General features: G+C 37.3%; 1 protein-coding gene across 5 annotated transcripts in view; it reads left to right on the forward strand.

The window, feature by feature from the left end:
- The window catches only part of PHKB (phosphorylase kinase regulatory subunit beta), a 230,101-nt gene extending 215,638 nt beyond the window's left edge, over positions 1–14,463 (forward strand). For all 5 annotated transcript variants that reach the window (XM_045293618.1, XM_004704694.3, XM_004704693.3 and 2 more), the window contains 4 exons: positions 5,151–5,280; positions 8,236–8,343; positions 13,072–13,212; positions 13,808–14,463. In XM_045293618.1, the coding sequence (XP_045149553.1) occupies positions 5,151–5,280; positions 8,236–8,343; positions 13,072–13,212; positions 13,808–13,945 (517 nt within the window). In that variant the 3' untranslated portion in view covers positions 13,946–14,463. The remainder of the gene's footprint in view (positions 1–5,150; positions 5,281–8,235; positions 8,344–13,071; positions 13,213–13,807) is intronic.
- Positions 14,464–18,628: the final 4,165 nt, after the last annotated feature.

An 18,628-nucleotide genomic window follows, 5' to 3' on the forward strand; every position in this document is an offset into this window, starting at 1 on the left:
GAGCTGTATTAGTCAGAGTTGACTAGAAAAACAAATCCAGAGACATTTATATGTGTAAGAGAGAACTTTATATCAAAGAGCAATTGTACATTAAGAAAACATCCCAGATCAAGTTCTTAAGTCCTATATTACCCCATATGTCGACACTAGTCCTTAAATTCCTCTTAAGACTCACACAGCCATGCAGTGATGCTGAATGCAGGAAGATCATGGGCTAGTGGTGGAAATATTGTGAGTCATGACGCAGCTCCCTTGTGATTAATGACACAGTTCTCTGCTGCTTGTTTTCATGCCAAGTATAAACAATGCTTATTTGCTACTATCTCCAGTTTTTGTATAACTATACCATTATGCCATTTGTTGTATGTTTCAAATTATGCAAATTATATATTTAGTAGTTTATAATTCATGCAAATATTACATTTTAAGATTAATAATTAACCCATTAAAATAAAACCTTTGGCTACATTCTTATGACACATAGGATTTTGTAACTGGTTTTTCAGCACTGGGACTTTAACTGCATATATATATTTTTTAAATAAATCATTTTATTGGGGCTCTTACAGCTCTTATAACAATCCATACATCAGTTGTATCAAGCACATTTGCCATCATCATTTTCAAAATATTTTCTTTCTACTTGAGCCCTTGGTATCTGCTCCTCTTGTTTCCTTCCCTTCCCACCCTCATGAACCCTTTATAAATTATTATTATTTTCAAATCCCACACTGTCCATTTTCTCCCTTCACCCATGTTTCTGTTGTTTATCTCCCTCGTGGTGGGGAGCATGTTAATATGTCGATCATTGTGATCTGTTCCCCTTTCTCCTCCTTCTCCCCCGACCTTACCCCTACCCTCATGATATTACTACTCTCATTATTGTTCCTGAAGGGTTTATCTCCCCTGGTTTCCTTGTGTTGAAAGCTCTTATCTGTACCAGTGTACATACTCTGGTATAACCGAATTTGTAAGGTAGAACTGAGGTCTTGATAGTGGGTGGGAGAGAATTAAAGAACTAGAGGAACGTGCATTTCATCAGTGCTATATTGCACCCTGACTAGCTCATCTCTTCCTTGTGACCCTGCTGTGAGGGGATGTCAGTTGTCTACAAATGGGCTTTGAGTCTCCACTCTGACCCCCCTCCTTCACATCAATATGATTGTTTGTTTTGGGTCTTCTGAGACCTGGTACCTGATCCCATCGACACCTCATGATCACACAGGCTACTGTGCTTCTTCCATGTGGTCTTTGTTGTTTCCCTGCTAGATGGCTTCTTTTTTAACTGAAGCCTTTAAGACCCCAGACACTATATCTTCTAATAGCCGGCCACCATTAGCTTTCTTACCACATTTGCTTATGCACCCATTTTGACTTCAGCAATCATGTTGGGAAAGTGAGCATCACAGAATGCCAGGTTATTAGAACAAAGTGTTCTTAGGTTGAGGGAGGACTTGAGTAGAGACCCAATGTCCATCTGCTACCTTGATACTTAGCATATAAATATATGTACATAGGCCTATATCCCTATTTATAGACACATTTATACATATTTATATATATGCCTATATTTATACCTCTATAAATGTCTTTTGTCTTGGTTCTTTCCTCTATTTCCTCTCGTGTCCCACTATTATGTTCAGCTTTCATTAGGCTCTCCTTAATTCCTCTCGGCTACATGGCACTTGATCAAACACCACCAGGCTTTCTACACCTACCGTGCCATCAATTTTAAATCTTTTATTGTTCTCTTGTCCCTGGGTTTGTTGGCTTCTCACTCCCTTTCTGCCATCATTTCTTCTCCCCTTCCCACCTGGAACTGTCAGTCCCATTGTTTTCTTCTCAGGGTTGTTTATCTTGCCTATCTTATATAGATAGACATGAACAAGAAAAGAAAATAAAGTGGGGGAGGTGTCTATAAATAGTTCTAGGTCTGTCTGTTGACCTTATGTATATTTTCCAATTGAGTCTGATGAGATGGAAAGCCCTGCCCTCCAAGTCTGAAATCTATTTTCAGGATTCCTCGGGGACTTTTGCTTTGCTCTCCTTGCTGTTAAGTACTCCCTTCATGTTTTGCCCCAGTGTGTGGGGGTCAGACTGAGCCCAATTCCCATACTGTGTCTAGTGCTGTCCCTGGAGCGTTGAGGGTCAGTGAGGGGACCTCGGGTCTTGTGGCTGCTGCTCAGGGTTTGGTAGGCCAGGATGCAGTCCACTCTATCACTCTCTTTACCTCTTAGTTTGTTCCTGTGTGGTCTGGTCAAACCCACCACTCTCCCAGTTGTATCTTCAGTGTGTCCTCTATAGTGCAATCTTCTGGGGAGGGGTCGACATAGCTGTGATTGGGGCCATCCCCACAGACCTCTCTGTTATGTTGCTTCATGCCAGTATGTTGCCTTCAAGGCTTGGCTCACCAGGTTGAGGTTTGGTCCCTCTCTCCCTTTCCTGTCAAGATATAAACAATACCCTCCCTGTGGGTGGGTTAGTGCCCTGTTCCCCCACAATCCCTGCCCTCTTTTTTTTTTCCTTTTCCCCTCCTTTTTGGTTGGCTGCCTTATGCATCCCTGGGTTGGGTCTGACCTCTGCCAAAGTGCCTGGGCCTTGTCCTGGGCAGTTATACATTTAGTGGCTTTTCCCCTATCCCCTTTGTGCTTTTTAAGCTTACCTCAGTGGACTCATGTTGTACTTGTCCTTTTGTACTTGGCTTACTTCGTTTAGCATCATTTCCTCCAACTCTTCCCATACAACGATGTGCTTCATGCATTCATGCTTTTTAGGAATGCATAGTACTCCATTGTATGTATGTCTCAGAGTTTTTAATCCATTCATCGGTTGATGGAAATCTAAGTTGTTTCCAACTCTTTTCAATGCTGAACTGCGCCACAATGAACTTTGGATCGCAGATGTCTGGCCATGGTCTGTTTCTTATCTCTTCTGGGTATATGTCCAGTAGGGGGATTGCTGGGTCATATGGTAACTTGATTTCCATTTGTTTTAGGTATCACCAAATCGATTTCCATAACAGCTGCATATACCTACAGATCCACCAGCAGTGGATGAGAGTTCTTATCTCACCATAGCCCCTCCATTTTTTTGAATTGGGCTATATTTGAGGGTGTTAGGTGGTATATCATAGGTGTTTTAATTTGCATTTCCCTTATGGCTAATGTTTGTTGGCCAATTGGATTTCTATCCTGGTGAATATTCTGTTCAGGTCTTTTGTCCATTTCCTCAATGGGTTATTTGGGTTTTTTTTTTTTTCTTACTGTGGGCTAGCAGAATATTATAGATTTTAGTAATAAGGCCTATGTCTGATGCTTCATTGCTACAGATGTTTTTCCAGTCTTTGGGCTTTCTTATTACTCTCTTGGCAAATTCTCTCAATGTATATCCCACTTGTCAATTTGTGCCTCCTCTGTGTTTGTGTCCTTCCCTAATTCTGATAGCCTTTTATATTCCCAGTTCCAAAGTTCTTAGGTTTGTCCTTATTCCCTCATTAATGGCCCTAATAGTTTGGGCTTATTGACCCATCTTGAGGTCCGTGACCCATCTTGACTTTATTCTTGTGCATGTAGTGAGGTAAGGGTCTTGCTTCATTTTTTTACATCTAGATTACCATTTTTTTCCAGGATCATTTGTTGAAGAGGGCATCCGCTTCCCATTTGATATTTTGGGGGCCTTTATCAAAGGTCAGTTGGCTGTATGCTGATGATTTCATTTCTGGGTTTTCAGTTCTTTTCCATTGGTCTGAATATCTGTCATTATACCAGTACCACACTGTTTGACCACTATGACTGTATAAGTTGTGCTAAAATCAGGTAAAGTAAAGCCTTCCGACTTTTTCCTTCTTACTGAGGCGCTCTCTGCTAATTCTGGGCTTCTTATCTCTCCGTATGAAGTTGGTAGTCAGTTTTCCCAGTTCTTGGAAAAAAGATTCATATTGTATTCGTATTGGGATAATGTTAAACTTATATAGTGCCTTTGGCAAGACTGACATCTTTTTTAAGTCTTTGATCTGCCAGCATGGGATATTCTTCTATTTGTCAGGTCACTCTTGGTTTCTTTTTTTATTATTTTTTTATAATTTTTTAATCGTTTTATTAGGGGCTCTTACAACTCTTTCCATACATACATCAATTGTGTAAAGCATATTTGTACATTCATTGCCCTCATCATTCTGAAAACATTTGCTCTCCACTTGAGCCCCTGGCATCAGTGTTCTGTAATTGTCCTCGTTCAAATCTTTTGGGTTTTTTTGTTTAGGTATATCCCAAGATATTTCAATTTTTGAAGGGTACTACCTTTTTTATCTTAACTATTGTGAAGGGTAATACCTTTTTGATCTCCTCTTCCATGGTCTCTTCAGTGTATATAGCAGCCCAATTGACTTCTGTTTGTTGATCTTGTGTCCTGCCACTGTGCCGTATATTTCTATTGCTTCCAGCACACTTCTTGTAGAGCTTTTGGGGTTTTTTATATATAAAATCTTATCATATTCAAGTAACAATAGTTTCACCTCTTCTTTCCCCAGATGAATACCTTTGATTTCTATCCTTTTCCTTATGTTGTTAGCTTGGACCTCCAGTACGATGTTAAATAAAAGTGGAAACAAGGGGAGACTTTAACCATATTTACAGAGCAAACATTTATGAGGTTTAAATTAAAGGCAATTTTATACATAGAAATTCCTTGAGTGTTCATTCATTTACTTACTCACTCATACATGTACAGACCTTTCTAGGAGAGTTGTCTATGTGTGACCAAGTTGTAGGATTTCCATACCTTACTGGAGTTTACTGTCCATAAGAACCACACGAGCTTATTTTAAAATCTGCTGCTTCTGTGTTTGTAAATGGAGCTGCTTTACTTATTAGAAAATCACTTGATCATGTAGTGAGCAACCTCATAACTTACCAGAGAATAATGTTTTGTCTGTTACATTTTTTTTAATCTTGGGTAATTTCTCCTTTTCTGTAAGCACAGCTTTTACTAGGAAATATTTACTGGCTTCAGGAATACATGATAGATATGCATCATTGACGGAGTTTGACTTTTATTGCTTACCCTACTAGAACAATTACTCCATCTTGAACACGCTTCTTTCTACCAGAACATTGTTTTTCAACTCTGAAGAATTTTATTTTGGTCTACAGATGTTGGCTGAACAGGCGTCAGATCGATGGGTCTTTGAATAGAACTCCCACTGGGTTCTATGACCGAGTGTGGCAAATCCTGGAGCGCACACCCAATGGTATCGTTGTAGCTGGGAAGCATTTGCCACAGGTAAAGCACACTGTTTTATTTCAAAGAGACCTAACAGAGTAGACATTTCTTCTTCCTCTCGACTGAAAACAACTTTTCTGCTTATTCAATTTTATAAGGGTACTTTAAAAAAAGTGTTTCCAGATGCCTGAAGGAAATAGAAAGTCTAATCAATTGAATTGAAGTGTTTTTCCCCCCTCTTAAATTACTATTATTTTCCATGTTGGTGTCCCTCTATATAGCAGAGTTTGCTTTAACAAATGAATATATTGTTGAAAAGTTTTGTTCAATCCAATTTTTTGTATTGTCATATTTCTAATGTTTCAAGGAAGTTATCTGCTTAAAGAAATCATGAAGCTAAGCTTTAGCCAAGCAAACTGCCCTCCTTTGTTTACTTATTACTGAATTTAGAGTTTGTTGTTTGGGTTTTACTTTAAATGAGAATAGCCCTTCACTGCCAAGTTTTAATTTTCAAAAGCATTGGGCGGCTGGGGGGTGATTCACAAATATTGAAACTTATATTCAAAAGGCAGACCCAGACCTAGTCTAAGAAGTGTGGTGGTCTGGTAATGCTGTTGTGGATGAGGAAATTAGTACTTAGAAGAACATGTAAATTTGAGACATGTTGATATCACTAGACAACCTGACAATCACATACTCTTCTCAAAATATTACTTACCTGTGTTTCAAATGAATTAGTTTTCCTCCCTCAGATGATTTCTTAAATGGTAAAAACTGGTTTGTTTCTTTGATTTGAAGTGAATAATTAGCTTTTTAAAAGTGAAGTACTGTGTTTGTTTCTAGTGTTGAAACTTATGAAGCTATTTATACAAATATTCTTAAGTGCACTAATCGACATTCATTGTGCTTATTATATATAGAATATCTCTAGAAGGACCCACAAGAAATTGGTAGCATTATTTTCTTAACCCTTTTTGGAAAAGGGACTATGTGGCTGAGGGAACAGCATTGGACTTTTCACTGAAGCCCTTTTTTCACCTTTAAAATGTTTAATTAGTGAAATCATTACCTATTTAAAAAACAGGTCTTTTAGAAAGCATTTTTCTACTAGTTGTGCACACTAAGTGGGTTTACATAGTGGTCCACTGTGTGTTCCAGCCTTTTCCTAGGTGTCTGTGATTACTGTTTGGAGCAGTACTGCCCCTGGGCGTAGTCAGCAGGTCTTTACTGGCAGCATTCGCCTCCTTCTATTAGGCTTCTTCTCTACACACCTGGGAAATGGACTGTGACGTTCTTTTATTGACTTCTATTTCAACCCTCACTATTACTCACCAGAGTTTCATCTAATTTTCTGTTTTCCTGGGTCAGTTACATGTATACTCTTCTTAACAATAATAATAATAGCAACACGAATTGCCAAGTCCTGCTTATCACCGTGTCCGACTGTTGCGACTCTTTATAGTGCTCCTAGAGGCTGATTTTGAGCAGACCACCAGCCCTTTCTTCCTAGCTTATCTCAGCATGGAGCTCTGCTGAAACTTGTTATCATAGCAACATGTAAGCCTCCACTGACAGCTGATAAGTGGCTACACATGCGGTGCATTTAGACAATAATCATTTCCCAGGTCTCCCACCTAGAAGAGTAAGAATTCTACCATGGGAATACCAATGCCTCATGTAAAAGCAATAAATAGGTGTTAGGTACATTTTATGGGCCAGGCACTTTCTAAATGCATGAGGAAACTGCCATTTTTGTAAGTGATTTTCCCAGGGATGCACATCTAGCTAGCAGGCCCAGAGTATCACCTCTGGAAACTTGCCCTTTGAACCTTTTCCTTAACTACTCTGCTATCCTGCAGCACATAAATTCTTTCTGAGACTAGGAAGCAGAGCAAGTTTAATATTTCTTCTTACTACTCTGCTATACTGCTTCACATAAATTCTTTTCTGAGAAAGGAAGTAGGGCAAGTTTAATATTTCTTCTTAAGATTTAATTATCAGAGCCACATCGTAGCTAGATTGACTTCAAATAAGATGAAATGAGTGTGAAACCAAAAAAGACTCCGTCCTGCTTCCCTTCTATAGGCCCATGAATCCCATTATATTGTGCGTGTAAACTAACCTTTTATTTTCTCCAAGTGGGGTACTACCACTAAGCATTAATAGTGGAAGGAGTTTATTGAATATACAGTTGGCTAACCATTACTGCCCTTCAACTGAGAGGGTCTGTTTTGAGCAGTTAAATTTAGAAGCCATGCTTACGTAAGTTCACTCTGCAGTCCTTGAGGTATAGACAACGAAGTGTGTCAGCATGTCTCGTCATCGTTTTGGTGACTATTTGCTTTCCACCAGACAAGCCTTACATATAGGGCCTCCCTTCATCTTGTGAGGATTGGCCACCATGCCCAAACTTGGATTTGGATTTATTTTGTTTTCATTTGGTTTTCTGAAAAATGAATAGAAGACTGTACAATGGTCTTATTTTAAATGCAAAATTAAGGGCAGAGAAAAAAATCTTTATTTTTTTCTCATTTTGGCATTTGCTTGTTATTTCTGCATGTAGTGTTCTTTTTGCTTTTTATGTGTGCATTTTTATACTGCCAACTCAGAAAGGACTTGCCACAGAAATGATACAAATTCAATCTCAAGTAACTTACATGCTGAAGTCTGGAGCAAAAGCGTAACTTCTGGTGTAAATTGTGAACATCAATTGTGCACTTTGTTGTTTCAGTTCTTGGCTGTTAACGTGGCTTTCTAATATAATCCCTGTCACCTAAAAACATTAATAAAAGGAAATACCTACTGAAAACAGGAGGTTTAATTTATCACAATAGTTAGATGGTTGGCTTCAGGGGTTGGACATACATAAAATCTGGTCATATAACTAAAACTGCTCTGTAAGGTTTTATAGAAACTAAAATATATATTGATGAGAAAATGAAATTATTCTATTAAACGAGAACCAGAGTACAGCAATGCAGCACATTAATATTGAGTTGTGTTTTTTTTCCCTAGCAACCCACCCTGTCAGATATGACCATGTATGAAATGAATTTCTCTCTACTTGTTGAAGACATATTGGGAAATATTGACCAGCCAAAATATAGACAAATTATTGTGGAGGTTTGTATTAAGGAATGTAGATTGCTAAAGAAATGCCTTTTACATGGTTCCTGAAAGTTAGTATCTGAGAAACTGCCCAACAGGTCAAGAAATTAATTTCTCATCTGCTCTTGATCTCCAATTAGTCCTTGTAAAACATGGCCATCCTTGTCTAGACACACAAATGATTCAAACATTTTAAATTTTTCAAGAAGGAAAGACTGCTGGCCCAGATTTTCCAGCTACACACTCGCCCATCAACAGCAGGTATGTGGCGTTGTTAGGTGCATTCGAGTCAGATCTGACTCAGGAACCTGAGTACAACAGACTTGAATGACGCACTAACTAGTCCTGTACTTACAAATGAATGGCAACATCATAAAAGAAGAGGAAGGGACTAGTTTTTTACATTCAGTTTGTTTATTGTTTGTTTGTCTGTTTAACAGAAACAATGTACCAGTATTGAAAGAACTTTTAACAATTCATACATTTATAGAAAAGAAAACTTTTTCATATAACCACTAGGAAGAGATTGTCACCATTGATATTTTGAGGGACATCTTTCTCTTTTAAAAACAAACAATTATATTGGCACTTCATTCCACATATCATACAATTCAGTAGTTCAGCCATATCGAGAAGAGTTGTACAATCTTTACCACAACCAATTTTAGAACATTTGCTTTCCCCTTGTTCTCAATGTTATTCATGTAATTTTTTTTTTCAATTTTGGCAAAAATATACACAACAAAACATTCTCCAATTCAACAACTTCTACATGTACAATTCAGTGCCATTGATTATACTCTTCCTGTTGTATACCATTTTTTATATTGCTCTCCAAATTGTTCCACTACTATTAAAATGAACTCCATGCCTCCTAATCAAAGCAAAAACTCTTCCTCCTTCACCTATGGTAACCAAAGGTCAAGCTTGGCTTCTTTCTTTTTTTCCAGTAGTTTCCTTAATATAATATTCACAGATCATATGCTTACATAGTTAGATCACTTTTTAAAAGTTATATACAGGGCATTAAAATCTAATGCTCTGCCCTATCTCCCACATTTATTGATTGCTCCTCAATTCCCTTCCCCCTCTCCCTCATCCCCTGTTCCCGATAGACCATTACATCAGTTATTGTCTCTATGCATCCACTCCTTCTGTGCTTCTCAAACTTGGAGACTTAAAAAACTTCAGAAAACAAAAATTGAGACAAAAGAAAACAATAATCATAATATAAAGATAAAAATAAAGACTAAGAAAGAAAAGGCCACCAACAGTATTTTAAAAGCCAGAGAATAAGTTTCTGTCATGGAACTATCAAGAAATGTTTGAATGCAGAGTAAATTAAGGTAGGGTGAAGAAAGAGATCACTTGACCAAGTACATAATAGCATGATTCAATACACCAGAAGAGTTTACATTAATCCCTGTCTGATATTAAAGCTGTTGGAGTCCCCGCCTGTGGCAGAGGGGATATGCGAGAGGCTTAATCTGACTAGATCCTCTGCAAATAGATTTTGGACTCCCACTGCCCTCCAAGTGTGGGGTTCACAATTTAACCTGTGATACTTTTCCCTTCATCACATTTGGATTTTGTTATCATCATCTTTGGATCACACAGGCTCATGTGCTTCTTCCATGTGGACTTAGTTGAGGCCTCACTTAGATGGCTGCTTGTTTGAATCCAAGCCTTTCAGACCCCAGACACTATTCCAATTGAGAGTTGGGCACCATCTGCTTTCTTCACTACACTTTGCTGTAACACCCTTATCTTCAGTGATCTCTTCGTGAAGGCGAGTATTAAACAGGGCCATGTTATAAGAACTTTACTGGGTTAGGGCTAGAAATATATAGAAATCCAGAATCTATCTGTGTGATGAACATGTTTCCAAACATCTCTCTGTGAATAGAGAATGCATGCAATTATGTACTGTATTATAATTGTTCTGTATAGAGTTAAATGCTAAATACAATTGGCAGTAGTAGCCACGTACAAGTAGAAGTGCACACATAACCTGTATTATTGTTTAAAAACAATGTACAAAATGAACAGGAATAAGAAAACTATCTGAAACATGGTGAACTCTATGCATGACAGTGTAACTCTATAGGATTTTTAGTACCTGAATTTTCAGAAACTGATCACTAGATCTAGCTTTCAAGGTGCCTCTGGGTGGACTTGCACCACCAACCTTTTTGTTAGAAGCACCACCTAGTAAGCAATTTAAACACGTACTCCACCAAATATACAGAGAATTCCTGAAATGAATGTATGTGTCATGCTCACTTTGGACCACCGTAAGGATGAATAAATCTGCCTTGTAAATCAGAATGCTTTCTTGTAGAAAGGATCGCAAAACTTCATCTCATGTACTTTAGGCATATTATCAGAAAGGGCCAGCCTCGGGAGAAGAACACTATACTTGGTAAAGTAGAGGGTCAGCCAGAAAGAGAGAGACTTAGTCAGATGGATTGGCTCAGTGGCTGCAACAGTAGGCTCGAACAGAGCAATGTCTGTGAAGATGGCAGGACGAGGCAGGATTTGGTGCTCTTCTACAGTGGTCCTTAATGGCGATCCCCACTGTGTTTCTCGGTGGTAGCTAACTCCCAAGGAGGTTGAACTTGCTGTGTCACCTCCTGGCATCAGCATTTTTGGAGCAGTAGCCATTTGAGTTAGATTTAGCCGTATTCTTGATTGTGAACACTTTCTGCCAGTCAATTTCATATAATACGGTTCAGGACCATAGTCTTGGGGGTTACCAAGGTCAATTTAGTATAACAGTTCACAAAGACAATGTTTCACCTCTTATTTTTGTGAGTAGTGACTGAGGTCTTAAAAAACTCATGAGCAGCAATCACAGGTGGAACCATTTTGCTCTTTCCATCTGGAGGAAAGGAGAGTGACAAAAATCCAAAGATACTTCGAAACCACAAATATCAATCTCTATAACCCTGAGACCAAAAAACCCAGATAGTGCCCATCTACTGTTACCAACTGCTTTGAGAGGAACCACATTAGAAGGTCCTGTGTAGAGTGGGAGAAAACAGGGGCCAGAACTTAAAATCATAAAAGAGACCAGGCTTACATGTTATGTAGAGACAAGCGGGACCCTCAAGACTACGGTTGTTAGCCACCCTTCTGCTCTGAAACTGAACTCACCCTCGTGTTCCAATTTTTAGCCAAATGATAGGCCTATATTGTTACTGTTGTTAGCTGCTATAGAGTTGGTTACAAGCCATAGGAACCCTGTGCACTGCAGAACAAAACATTGCACGGTCCTGCACCATCCTCATGATGGTTCCTCTATCTGAGCCTGTTGTTGCAGCCACTGCGGTCAATCCATCTCACGGAGGGCCTTCTTTTCTCTGTCCCGCTACTTTTCCCAGCATGATGTCCTTCTACAGGGATTGCTCTCGCCTGACAACATGTCCAAAGTATGGAAGACGAAGCCCTCTGACCGTGCTTCTCACAAGACAGATTTGTTCGTGCTTGTAGCAGTCCATCAGATTTTCAATATTTTTCACCACCGCAGTAACAATAGTGTGGCACAGGCACCTTGAAGTAACCAACCATTTAAAATCAAAATGGGTTACACTAAAGGGATTGCATTGAATGAATTGAAACAAAGCATATATGAATTATTTAATATAAAAATGATGATCCACTATATATAACAACCCAATTCACATTAAAAAGTTAAAAAGAAATAACCAAAAAATCTTTTCAGTATACTATGTAGGAGTGAAGTACAGATGAAGGTCAAGAAAGATAGCACTATTTAAACACGAAAGAGATAGTCCCTGCTTCAAGGTCTCCCACATTGTAACTCTGGATTCTAGTGATAGTGGTTCCTTTGGCTTTTCCAGGTTATACATTTTGAAGTATTTCAATAAAGTACAGATAATGAGGTTCCTAATTGGATAGTTTTGAGGTCTGTTTCCTGTTCCATGTACAAAATAGGAGCCATAAATATCAGAAAACTTTTGCCAAGCATTTTACAGAGTTTAACATCTAAAATGATTAGAACTTAGGATGAATGTATAGGAAGGCCAAACAATAGTATAATATATAAAACTTATTTGATATAGATCAGAATAGTATTCATGCTATAAAGGAGCAGAGATAAATGTATTTTTCAAAACAATTTTTGAAAATTTCCTGAGAAATTATGATGGCATTGCAAAATTGAACTCATCTTCAGGTGATCATTTGGACTTGAACCCTTTTCCATAGTCTCCATTGAACTCACCTGCCTTCTCCGGGGTGGTTTCCTACCTTTGTATCTTTGATAGAGCCCCAGCAGATGTGTGGTTATTTCTTTCTTACCAAAATGGACTGAAGCCCAAAGACCCAGGAAGAATGTGGACACTTTGGCTGAATAGAGCACTGTAAATTCTGTGCAAGATTAGGAAAGTTAAAAAAAATAAATAAATGATTTTTTAAAAGATTAAGAAAATCATTTTCCTAAGTTGTTAGTTTGATTTAAGTTGATAAAAATAATGTCTGTACATCAATCATTTCTGAATGGGCAACAGGGGCCCATTCAATTAAAAGTGACTGGGTATTTGCAAAAGAAATTTATGCTGCTGATTTGCAAAAGCAAAAGCTTCCAGAAGTGATTCTAGTCCACAGAACACATTGTGGAATATTAGGATCTTCTGCCGATGTGATTAAAGAATGAAAACATCCCTAGAGCATATTGCCTTTATATTCTATATATTGTCTTTCAATGTCTATCTCTTCTAGTTACTGATGGTTGTATCCATTGTACTGGAAAGAAACCCTGAACTAGAATTTCAAGACAAAGTAGATCTAGACAAACTGGTGAAAGAAGCATTTCATGAATTTCAAAAAGATGAGAGTCGGCCGAAAGAAATTGAAAGACAAGTAAGTAAATATATTTTTGTACATTTAAAAAATTATCTTTAATAAAAACTTAATCCCTCATCATTTAATTAAAAAAATCCACAATTACAGAGTATAAATATTACATGAAGGCCAGTGGAGGTCTGACTCGATGATTTAATGCTACTTTGTAGTTAATTCTGACTAAAAAGAAATCTGGGAAGAGGTAAATTTCCTTTATATAGTTAGCTGTTAAAATGTATTTTATCAGAGAGGAACCATAGATTCTAGAAGGCTATAAAATTAAATTCTGGGCAGTATAAAAATGCAATTACAGCCTAGATTGGTACTGTGTCCTGCCTAATGTAATCCCTCCCAGGCTGTTTTTATGCTTATCTATAAAAAGGTTCACTAAGTAAATAAAAATCATCAGTAAAGAGGCAAATACTAGAAACGTCTGTCTTTATTTTATGCACTGAGATGATGCCTCAGGAAAATGAAAGAATTCAAGAAGCTCATATTTTCTATAAAGAAATCTTCCTGTGAATTTATTTTTCCTCCTATGCCAACAGGGATTTTGCTTGTCAATGCTTTGCAAACAAAAAATCAAATAACTTGCGTACATTTTCCTTTTTAGGATGACATGACTTCCTTTTACAACACTCCTCCTCTGGGAAAAAGAGGATCATGCAGCTATTTGACAAAGGTTGTGATGAATTTGCTGCTGGAAGGAGAAGTCAAGCCCAGCAATGATGATCCATGTCTGGTTAGCTAGTGAGGAAGATAGAACATTATCCAAAGTGTTTGGAGCTTAATCAGGACAGCCATCAATGGAAGGACTGACCGCGCTGGAAGTAGCTGAGCAGAGTTATTTAGATCTGTGCATGCCATAGCAAATCTGATGGTAAAAAAGGTTTTTGATCAAGTGAAAAGTCTCATGATTATGCCAACAACAATAAAAGTCTTCACTGAACAATAGAAATAGTTTATGAATTAAAATTCCACTTCTGCATGTTTCATGAGCAGATAGCTCATGATGCTTTACTCTTTGGATTAAATTCCCACTTTAGTACCATTAAAAAATGAATTTTCCAACTTGTAATGTCATAATGCACACAGAAAAAGTACTGAAAGAATTGGAAACAAGTCATTCGGCTGATATTTTGATTCTCAGTAACTGAATTATTATATTTTAATATAAAGAGTTTTTGCTCAATATTTTTGTTGTTAATATGACGGTGGTTTTGTACTTGTGCTTACTATAGAGACTGGATTAAAATACCATGTAATCCATACTGTATCAAACATTTCTTAGCTCCTACTAAAAATAGAACATGTGTGGGATTATTCAGAAGTACATTAAATTATAGGACAGTAATTTAGTTTGTACTAGAAAAAAGTCATGAAATTTTATTTCTGAGTTAAATGAATTCTGGTTGTTGTTAGTTGTCATCATATTCCCAGGTTCACATGTTGAATTCATTACATTTGAATGGTTTTATTTCATTGATTTTGACATGGAATAGAAAAGAATATGTGGTACCTTCTAGGGAACATATTTTGCCACTAAACTGATTAACTTTAATATAAGCAAGTAGATTAAATATTTGAATTTTATAAAGTTATTTCCATAGTAAGTATTAGAATTCAGCCCATTCATTGTAGCCCTGGCTCCATAGTGAGTAATTTTTCTGATCAATTTTATTATGGAATTTCACTTTGAAGAGAAGACATGGCAACTAATAGATTCAACACACTTGTAGAGTCTTGAAAGCAGCGAAGAAAGAAGTGGCTCTGTTAATGAGTCCAATTGATAGCCAGTAAATGGCTGTGTGGGCACAAAGAAAGCTCTGGAGACTCATGTATTTCTTATAGCTTCAAGGTGCACTGCCTAGATTGAATAAGAAATTATATATTTATTGGTTGGTAAAATAGAGAAGGATATCATCTGAACCTATAGAACATCTTAAGAAGAGTGATAATGACAAAGAAGAGAGTTTATTAAAAAGTGATCCTGAATGATAAAGCTAGGTTTTCAAACTTAAGCATGAAGTCCATGGAGCGAAAACTGAAGTCTGACACTTCATAGCAAGGATGGCAACCTTCGCCTCATGCTCTTTGGACATGTTGTCTGCGAGACCAGTCCCTGGACGACATGATGCTTGGTAGAGTAGAGAGCCAGTGAAAAAGCGGAAATGCCCTCAACAAGATAGGTGGACACAGTGGCCGCAACAGTGGGCGCAGGCATAGGAATAGTTGTGAGGAGGGCCCGGGCAGTGTCTTGTTCTGCTGCACCCGGGTCACTATGAGTCAGAACCAGCATGATGGCACCTAACCACCAAAACAACAACTACTTCATAGCTTAGAAAACGTAATTGTTCTAAATTCTTGAAGTATTTAATCCTTTGCCTAAATTTGGAAGAAAGTATATTCTATTTTTAAGGATTTGAAGAAAGAAATTTTAAGCCTGATAAGCTGAATAAAGTTGCCAGAAACCTGCTGCTGTCTTATTTGGAATCCGACACCATTTGCAAATGTAGGTTTCCTGAATGATTTTTCACTTCCTCTTTAAATGTTACATATGCAAAATTCTGAGGTTTTCACATGGTGCTGTGGGCACTCAGAATCTGTGTTATATATATCAGCAATATGTTTTTATGAAATTCAAAATTAATATTTCTGAATAGGGATCAATAAATCTTGATGTTCAAATTACAGAAACCAGTATCTGCCTTCTAATTAGAAAAGCAAAAACATAATAAGAATTAGAACACAAGACTCATGAATTTTAGAAGTCTCATTTGGCCTATACTTTGCAGAACTAAAATGCCTTAACAGCTGCACTTGAGGCTGACTGAAAATATTAGCACATTTGTCCAGGCATGACAAGATTTACATCTGATTTAAAGCTTCCTCTATCACAATGGCAGATTCACTGTGTAAGTTTATTGTACAAGCAACGTCTGTTGGAAACTTCTGATTCAATATCAAATTCCACTACATTCTTAGAGCATCATTTTAAGAAACATACTGTTTTACAGATTTCTTGCTATTTTATTTAAGTCTCAAACAGTCAATTTTCTGTCTTTAAAACTCAAGAGTATGGGATAATCCTGATGTCATCTTCAATGTGCGATAAGTTTGCAATGCCTTGTGACACTAAGTATTATTTATTGAATACCTGAATATATTTAACTTTTCACTTAAATTCTAAACAGGATATTCAAAGATATGCTTTGAGCTTCTCATGAAAATTGCATATTAAATAAGATTAAATAATGCAAACTTTGAATCAGCACAATGTGAATACACAGAGACAAAACTCAAATCTTAGGCAAAAATTGGAAGTAGCATAGTATTACGCAGCCAGATTTTAAGACCCTTATCTCATAAACTAAAAACATAAATGGAAAATGAAAGAGGGGGAAAAAACAAAAGAGGAAGGAGCAGTATAAGTAGCAACAGCATTCAAATATGGGCAGATGAATGACCTCATACCTTGGAAAAATAGCAGCAGCAAAAGACCCATTGGAATGATTTGGCTCCTGTAATCGGGCCTCCCAGAAACTGTTGAGGGGTGAAGACAAAGTGAATAGCTGTCATTTGGAAAACCTAATCCATTTTGGAGGAAGCAAATGAGTGCTGAGTCAGCATCAGGGTAAAAAATATGAAAACATGAGTTATGTGTCCTTCCAGTGTGAAAGCTCTTCCCTGTGGGAAACTCCATGACGCCCATTACTCTCTCAAACCTACGGCCAACCCATGTGACAGACTTACAGGATTCAATGGGTATTACTGGTCTAAGGGAGAATCCAAACCAAAACTCACTGCCATCAGATTGATGCTGACTCATGGTGACTTTATAGGACAGGATAGAACTGCCTGTCTGAGTTTCCAAGACTGTAACTCTTTCTGCCCCATCTTTCTCTCAGAATGGATGGTGGTTTCCAACTGCTGACCTTGCAGATTGCAGCCCAACATGTAAGCATTATGAGACCAGAGTCTGAAGGGAAAAAAGAGACCCCCAATTCTAATATAATTTATACAACACATTAAGTCAAATAGAACAGAGATACGTCATCTGGATGAAGGAGAGCATGAGGTTATATAGTAAACAAGGAAAGTTGCCTATAATATAATAGACAAAAGGGATAGAAATAGATCTTCAAAAGAAAATTTATCCTAGGAAATATCCTGCACAACAATTGCCCTGTACTTTGAAAGAGATTAAAGAAAACAACCAATGAAGAAGAAATCAAACAAAATAAGACGATACCATGATATAGGAAAATAAAATTACAGAAATAAATTTCATAAAGTCAGATACAGCAAGGTACAAAGTAATACACAGTTGAAAGCTGAATTAGTGCATAAAGGGATAGCTTTAGATCATTCAGTTAAGAGTTTCAATGATATTGCTGGACATTGTTCTAGGCAGAGAGGTGAGGAAAAGGAAAAAATGAAAATATCTCTTCTAATAGTATAAAGAGCCCTGTGGCACTGTGGGTTCAGCAGTTCTAACCCACCAAGGGGGAAAACCCACCTGTGGGAAAAAGGGGAGGCGGTCTGCTCCCATAGAGATTTACAGTCTCAAAACCTTATGGACCTTATAGGGTCTCTGAATCTGATGGCAGTGGGTTTAGGGTTTGGGTTTTATGTTTGTTTTGGTTGGAATTTATATTCTAGTTAGGATTAGGAATGTTGGGTGACGTGATACTCAGTATAAATAAGAATAAGGTAGGGTAGAAGGGGAAACAAAGAATGACAAAAGATCATTGTTTTCCTATGGTTAAGGGAAGGCCTCTGATATAAGCGATTTACATCAGAGAGATAGTTAAAATGAATGTTCTTGGAAAATAATATAGTAAGGATGAAGGCAACAAATAAAGGTTGTTTGAACTGGTTATATCCCAAGGTAGAAGAGGCAAGGATTGTCACAGGAAGAGGAAAAGAAAAAATTTTTAAATGTTTAATAAAAGAAAGTTTTCCCTAGACAATAAGAACTACATCTGTAAATTAAGAAAACACAGCACGTTCCAGGAACTTTCGAAACTGAGCATCCGGACACATCTTGGAGAAATGACTGAGACTCAGAGATAAAAGAGCCTCTTCAGGCATTCAGACTATAAATGAGGTCATCTAAGGGAGCAAATGCAGTTTTCCCAACTTCACTACATCAGATCAGTGCTGTATAGTAAATTGGACCTAAGATTTTTACATTCCATCCCATTATAAGGTAAAATAAAGAACATTTTCATATTCAAGGAATCAGGAATTATAACAACAGATAACCCTTCTTGAAAATACTATTCAACTGAATCCAACCAACCAAGACACTTTAAAGAACATATTAATATAAAGATATAATGCATAAGAACTGTTTATGAACATTAAAATATAAAATGAATCCAAAATGCTGATATTTAAAGTTACAGAAAAATATGGGAAGATGAAAGAA

Source organism: Echinops telfairi, unplaced genomic scaffold (genome assembly GCF_000313985.2).
Source record: "Echinops telfairi isolate 266 unplaced genomic scaffold, ASM31398v2 ScPeMD7_2291;HRSCAF=2852, whole genome shotgun sequence".
NCBI classification, from domain to species: Eukaryota; Metazoa; Chordata; class Mammalia; order Afrosoricida; family Tenrecidae; genus Echinops; species Echinops telfairi.